Here is a 7,905-nt window from a genome sequence, read left to right as displayed (position 1 = left end):
TCAGTGTAAACCCCAACACAATACACCAACATGATTTCGTGCATTTAGAGGGGAAATATTTCCTGGATAAGTGGAAAATTGTGCGGATGGCTTCTGGAAGACCTTCATTCTAAGCAGCTTTATAGTGAAACATTTCATTTAGAAGTCTGGACCTTCTTTCTTCAGTTTGCTGTAATCTACATTCACTGAGTAGAACTTGGAAAAGAAAAAAGATATTTTAGATAATCTATCAAACACACAGAGATGATACAGAAGTTTTAAAATTATTTTTATTCAGCTTTCTATAGTAACAATTACAGACATGAATTTTTTATTATGGATATTTAACAATATAAAAGTCATCCAGGGGCACCTGGGTGGCTCAGTCGTTAAGCGTGTGCCTTCGGCTCGGGTCCTGATCCCAGGGTCCTGGGATAGAGCCCCGCATCGGGCTCCCTGCTCCACGGGGAGCCTGCTTCTCCCTCTCCCACTCCCCCTGCTTGTGTTCCCTCTCTCGCTGTGTCTCTCTCTGTCAAATAAATAAAATCTTAAAAAAAAAAAAAAAAAGTCATCCAAAGAAAGACACTAAAATTCCAGTCCTTTAATAATGATTTTAGTAAGGTAAAAATATTCAATCTACCTCAGAAGAACAGTGTTAGTATGTTCCCTCAATTTTCTAAATCAAATTGCATCAATATCAAAGTGACATCTGACCACTTCCGGTACAAAAGTTTTTAAATACCGTATTTTTGCTTCTAAATAATACTGTATTTAAATCATAATGCATGTTTGGAAACCTGTAATTTCTAAAAATTTCCAACTAAAATTAATTTTAGAAATCTATGATTGCTTTAGGAAAAAACTGCCTCTAACTCTCAACATCTTTTTTTTAAAATGATTTGTATTTGAAACATCTCCAGAGTTTCTACTGAGAAAACATTAGGATTTATACATTAAGCCCAAGGCTATAATCTTGGGTTTACAGAATCTTGTGCCAAAGAACACTGAAGAGGTTGTGATATAATTACTTGAAGACTATGTTATTTTAACTCCAAAAGAACTAAAACTGCAGAATCATCATCAACATTTTCTTCAGGGTTTTTAAACAGCTCATAAATCTGTTTCTATTATTTTTCAAACCCTTTTCTTTATTTTTCCAAACATACCCTAACTTCTTTATGTCTAACTGAAGAATTCAAAATTCTTATTTTACTTAAGTTTTAAAAAAAGAAAAATTCCCAGGTTGTAAGGCTTATCCTTGAGTTATACACAAAGTTGCATAGACAGAGAAGTACAAATAAGCCGAAGAGCAGTAATCTTTGTTCTGACATTGTTCTTATGAAGCAATTGAACCTAAACAACGAGATTTTTGAAAATAAACTAATTTGTGTGACCTTAACATGTTAACAAAATTAGAGGGACTATTTATAAAAGAACTACAGGCTACATATTAAGAAAGTAAACACTGATTGGGTTCTTCTAATGGATGCCAGACACAGCCTTACTCATTCTTACTTTATAAAAGAAGCAACTGAAGATCAAGTTACAAGATTCGCCAAACACTGAATGAGAAACAGGATCAAGCCCTTTCACTCATGCAGAGTGGAAAGGTCATAATATCTTTGCCAATTTTGTCAAAACTAAGCAGGCTTCTGATGTATTTGCTTCTATTTGGTTCCATGTGCCAGCATCAAAATTCTCTGAAGTAACGAAGTAATTTTCGAATCTGTTTTATTTTTCAGCTTCCATGTCCCCATTCTTTTTCTCAATTTAATGGTGGCTACCTGGAAGGTCTCTGGAACAACAGTTGGGAAGGCACACATATTCTGATCATGGCTTTGGGATGTTTTATTCAGTTGAGAGTGTTGCTGGGCCTTTAATAAGCTTAAATCCTATTTTAGTCCTCTCGTTTGTCTTAACTTCGGCTAGATTTGCAAAGTGGCAACAATCCCCAAAATTTAGTGGTTTACAACAAAGGTTTGTTTTTCACTCACATTACATGCCATTTGTAAGCTGACTGCTCCATGTTCTCTTCATCGCAATTCTGGGTTGAATGAAAAACCCTTAACTGTCCGTTTTGGTCTCAGGACAGATGAAATAGAACAATAGAGGAAGCACACACTGGTTCAGAAATGGCAGGTATCACTTCCCCTCACTTAGGATTTTCCAGAATAAGTGATGTGGCCAAAAATAAAAAAAACAAGTATCTTAGGTGACAGGTAGTGAATGATAAAAATAATCTAGTCTACCTCACTGTTTAGGTTTAGAAGCAGTAGCAGGCTTATTCACTCCAGGTTCACAAGTTTCTGGACTTGGTTCCCTTTTATTTCTGCTTACAAATTGCCCAATTCTACAAGTTCATCTCTTGGCAAATAAAGGCAATAATAGTCCACTAAAATCCTGTTTTCCAAGATCTTTTCCTGTAACAAGCTCTTTAGGCACATGGTCGTCCTTCCAAGTTACAGCAGGTGATACTTACCAAATGTTTTATATCAAACATGATTCATCTTTCCAATCTCTAAATCAGTGTCATAGCTACTCATCCCATTCATGCCACACAAATTAGACTTTTGTTGCAGCAACATTCCATTTCCACTTCATATGTCCTCATACTGGCATGTGTTATCATAGTGCCAGGGCACTGGTTAATTGCCTTCATTATCAGAATCACCTAGGGAGCTTTTTGAACTACACCTACCCAGAGACTCCAATACACAATTTGGTGGAAGGATCAAGGCCTGTTTTTTTCCCTTTTCTTTTTTAAAGTTTACTGGATGTGGAATCATTTTCTTTAGAATGTACTTATTTAAACAATCTTATAAGAGAGGAAAAATAAATCAGGATGCCCCTTTACCATTTTTTCAAGTTAAAATGTAATATACAGGTTAGGTGGCTCATTTCAGCTTTGCCAGCACATTTTTATCTGTTTCTTGCAGGGACATCCATTTAGATTTGGGAGCCCAATTATGATCAGACAATTGAGTGGAAAGCTTGTAATCAGAAAAGGGCAATAATTATCTTAAAAGTTGCTCTTATCAATAATGATAGCAGCCATCTCCATCTGATGTAGATTGGCTAAGAGTCCTGGACATTCATTGGTCAGAGCACCCCTTCTTGAAAGTGCTTAAGCACACTGCTATTTCTCTTTTGATGAAGCACCTTAGTACACTGGAAGTGCACATGGTGAGTTATACACTTTAAATAGGTAAATTGTATGCAATGTGAATTATACCCTAATAAAGGTGCCCTGGTTTTAGCATTTCCAGAGATTCTTTGTATGCAAAATTTTTACACATAAGGAAGGTTCTTTTAGGGAATTAACAAATGGTCTCAGATTTAAAACATGGATGGGCTTTAAGAGCATTATGCTAAGTAAGATACATCACACGGAGAAAGACAAATACTGCATAATATCCCTTATATGCAAAATCTAAAAAAGCTGAACTTGTAAAAGTAGTAGAATGGTGGTTACTAGGGGCTGGGGGGTGGGGGAATTAGGGAGATGTTGTTTAAGAGTACAAACTTGCAACCAGTAAATAAATAAATCCTGGAGATACAATACACAACACAGGAATTATAGTCAACGATATTGTATTATAAATTTCAAAGCCACTAAGACACTAGGTCTTAATTATTCTCAAAAAATAGTAATTATGTGACACAATAAAAGAGTTAGGTAATGCTAATATAGCAATCATACTGCAATACATAAATTTATCAAACCAACCTTGTATACTTTATACTTAACATAATTTTATGTGCCAATTGTATCTCAGGTAAAATAAATAGGGGCGCCTGGGTGGCTCAGTTGGTTAAGCGACTGCCTTCGGCTCAGATCATGATCCTGGAGTCCCGGGATCAAGTCCCAGATCGGGCTCCTTGCTCGGTGGGGAGTCCGCTTCTCCCTCTGACCCTCCCCCCTCTCATGCTCTATCTCATTCTCTCTCTTAAATAAATAAAATCTTAAAAAAAAATTAAAATTAAAAAAAAAATTAATTAAATAAATAAATGGTCTCAGTCCATAAACTCATTCTGTGAAAGCGTAGTCCCACAAACCACTTTTCAGGTAAGATGTTAAAAAGTTTAGTTAGAAGGTTCATTGTAAAATTTAAGTTCCACATGACTTTCATTTCTTCCTAATTACCCTCACCTGAAATATTTCAACCATACCAACAAGAAAGAAGAGCCAACCAAACCATCCACTGAAATAGTACTACTCCAAGTGTGGTCCATGGACCAGCAGCATCAGCATGACCTGAAACCTTGTTAGAAATGCAAATTCTTACTCTCCACAACAGACCAACTAAATTAGCATCTCTGGAGATGGAGCTGAACAATATGTGTTTTAACCACCTCTCCAGGTGAGGCCTATGTACACTGAAGTCTGAAAACCACTGCACTAGACTATTCAAGATCTAAGAAAATGGTATATGATAGCTATTACCACCTCTCCTTTTTTTACTTAGTCAAATCATGAAAACATTATCTTAATTTCACATCAGAGTCTAAAGTCTGTGAATAAAATCCTTAGAAAAAAATATTTGCTAGGGAAATACGCCATTTTAATTTCATATAGAAAATCTAGCAATTCCTCCAAAGTTCATCGTAATGGAATTTTACATGTATATCCAATTTAAAAAAAAAAAATAAAAACCTACTACATGAGTATTAAAATATACTTTCTAGCAATTCTGAAACAATTTTGTAGCTTACCTTGTATTGATCATTGGGACCCAGTTTGTTCCAGGGTTCTGGGTTATTCTTCCTATCCCAACTAAAAGGAACAAACATTATAATTGTTATAAAAATAAAACTATTTAAAATATTTTTGTACTTCCTAAGAAGCTTGTATTTCGAATAGATCTCATTTTCTATTAGAATAAGTATGGTGTTGTTTTCATTAGAGTTGAAGCAGACACAGGCTCTATAATTAGCAATTCCATGTAATCAGTTAGAAAAAAGGGTAGAGGGCGCCTGGGTGGCTCAGTTGGTTAAGCGACTGCCTTCAGCTCAGGTCACGATCCCAGGGTCCTGGGATCGAGTCCCGTATCGAGCTCCCTGCTCTGCGGGGAGCCTGCTTCTCCCTCTCCCACTACCCCTGCTTGTGTTCCCTCTCTTGCTGTGTCTCTGTCAAATAAATAAATAAAATCTTTAAAAAAAAAAAAAAGAAAAAAGGGTAGAATACTACTGGGTATTTACCCCAAGATACAGATGTAGTGGAAAAAAGGGGCACCTGCACCCCATTGTTCATGCAGCAATGTCCACAATAGCCGAACTGCGGAAGGATCTGAGGTGTCCTCAACAGATGAATGGATAAAGAAGATGTGGTTCATAAATACAACGGAATATTACTTAGCCATGGAAAGGATGAATACCTACCACTTACATCAACATGGACGGAACTGGAAGGTATTATGTTAAGTGAAATAAGTCAATCAGAGAAAGATAATTATCATATTGTTTCACTCATATGTGCAATAAAAGAATTAGCACAGAAGATCATTAAGGGAAGGGAGGGAAAACTGAATGGGAAGAAATCAGAGAAGGAGACAAACCATGAAAGAATCCTGACTCTGGGAAAGTGAGGGTTGCTGAAAGGGAGGTGGGTCGGGGGATGGGGTAACAGGGTGATGGGCATTAAGGAGTCCATGTGATGTGATGAGCACTGGGTGTTATACCCAACTAATGAATCACTGAACACTACACCAAAAACTAATGATGGTTTGATGATATGATGATAATGATGATATGTTGACTAATTGAATTTAAATTTAAAAAAAAAAAGAAAAAAGAAAAAAGGGTAGAACACAGGGCCCCTGGGGCAGTGTATCTGTCCCTATCCCTGTCACCAGAAACTTTAAACTTGGCTTTTACTAAAGAAGTGACATATAGAAAAGTATACAGAATAACAATAAATCTCTTTTTGTTGCCTGTTGTTCTCTAACTTCAAAAGGAAGCATTCCTGGGACACCTGGGTGGCTCAGTTGGTTAAGAGTCGCCTTCGGGTTAGGTCATGATCCCAGGGTCTTGGGATCAAGTCCAGCATCAGGATCCTTGCTCAGCAGGGAGCCTGCTTCTCCTTCTGCCTGCCACCCCCCTGCTTATGCCCGCTCTCTGACAAATAAATAAAATCTTAAAAAAAAGCATTCCTTATTGAGGAAAAGCAGGAAAAACCATTTACATGTATGAGTAACCCTGCTTAAGTATTTTATAAAAATACTTATCTCAATTCTCACAAGATTACAAATAGATATTAGTAGTTCTACTCTACCCACGAGAAAAAAGAGACTCAGAGAAATTTAGACAATTTTATGAACCAAGTAGATGACAACAGAACTAGGATCTGAACTTTCTATATACGACTACAAAATTTTAGGCTCTTTCTACTACTTGATGTTGACTCCCTGAAGACTGTGGCTCCTAAACCAGCTTTAGACCACTAAAGTTATAAATATTTTTAAGTACTTACCTGACATCTGGATTGAACAATGCCAGGCGCAAGACATACAGCGCTGCTCCAGTACCTCCTGCCCCAATAAATACGAAGAGGGGGATCAACTAGAATCAAACACAAAACAGACAAGAATTAACAGCCAGCTTCAAATACCTAGCTACTGAAAAAAAGAAAGGCTACAATAGTTCCTACACACTAATTCTGAAGTCTCAAACTGCTATTTTTCGGTCTTGTTTTAAAATTTGAATAAAGATACACCCTACATTGAGGTAAGATCTCTTATAACTGTGTTTAAAAGAAATGGAATTTCTGAAAGATGTGAGGATGAATCTGGTTTAATGTAGAAAAACATATTCAAATTTTTAAATTTCCAGGAAAATATATCCAATCGTCACCTAATATTTATACATTATTCTCATTAAATTTCCCAGCCTCCTTTATCTTGAGGCTTGTAAAACAACTTCTTGGTCTGTCTTATAAGTGTTTTGAGAAACACAAATTCTGTGAAATTAAGAGTTTGAATGAGCAAAAACAAAAGCACGCCCATTACAAATATTGGTTACATGCATAAATCTCTGAAAACATACTGCTACCAATGCTTAAAGCGTAGTTACGAAATGCGTTTAAGATAAAAACTGCGTAACTGAGTTTTAGGACCACAACAAATTGATGTGCTTGGGAGAAAATTAAGATGAACTTAACCGCGAGTCACCTCTGCGCTACCGAACTCCCCCCAAATCTCAAGACGTCAAGTCGTCTCAGAATCCTCAAGATTATAGACCTTTGTAATTGCCTGATGGTGCAATGCAGTGAGCACTAGATCTCTGAGGTGGCACAACAAATAGGAAACCTGACCTGCTGGTCTCCAACCCACACGGCGCACAACTACCCCTGGGTCGGACCAACATATGAGAGGGTGCAACCACCAGACTGTTCCAACATTCACTAGTTCATTTCCCTCGAAGGTATCCCTCACCTTCCGCCTGCCAGCCTAAGCCCCTCAATACCTGGCGTGGTCAGAGCTCAAGGGCCTGGGTAACTAGGACGACAAAATAAGTAAGGCAGGGTCCACCCCAAGGTGAAGGAGGAAGCCGCAGCCGGACACAGAATGGACAAGTGAAGACACTGCTAAAGGGGTCACGAACTTACGCTCGGATGCTTCTTGGCCTGACCCACGATCTGGCGTAACATGGTTGCTGCAGAGGCCTCCGGTCAAGAAGAAAAAAACCAAACGCGCAAGGCCCAGCACTAAGTAATCCCTACACCGAGGATGAACGGACGTCCAAAGTCACCCAGAACCTCCTCCCTAAAGGACCCCTGGCTCGGAGGGCAGTCTGCAGCAGGAGGGCCCGGATGCGGCTGTCCTTAACAGTGCCTGCCTTGATCCAGCGCCTTATGCGTCCGCTCTAACCTGGGCAGACCCTTAGCGTTCCAGTCCCAAGCGAAACATTCTCATTCCTGTCCTATATATG

The 7,905-nt window shown here is 38.2% G+C and overlaps 1 protein-coding gene across 1 annotated transcript; it reads right to left on the bottom strand.

The window, feature by feature from the left end:
- Positions 1-43: 43 nt before the first annotated feature.
- Positions 44-7,770, bottom strand: COXFA4 (cytochrome c oxidase associated subunit FA4). The gene is made up of 4 exons (XM_081800481.1): positions 7,583-7,770; positions 6,449-6,537; positions 4,693-4,753; positions 44-195 (listed from the first exon to the last, which is right to left on the bottom strand). The coding sequence occupies exons 1-4, from the start codon at positions 7,622-7,624 to the stop codon at positions 139-141; spliced, it is 249 nt and encodes an 82-aa protein (XP_081656607.1). The 5' UTR covers positions 7,625-7,770; the 3' UTR covers positions 44-138.
- Between the last annotated feature and the right edge of the window lie 135 nt (positions 7,771-7,905).

Source organism: Leptonychotes weddellii, chromosome 12 (genome assembly GCF_054177405.1).
Source record: "Leptonychotes weddellii isolate Sample4059 chromosome 12, ASM5417740v2, whole genome shotgun sequence".
NCBI lineage: Eukaryota > Metazoa > Chordata > Mammalia > Carnivora > Phocidae > Leptonychotes > Leptonychotes weddellii.
Note: the sequence above shows the minus strand (reverse complement) of the source record. Positions and strands in the feature narration are given on the sequence as shown.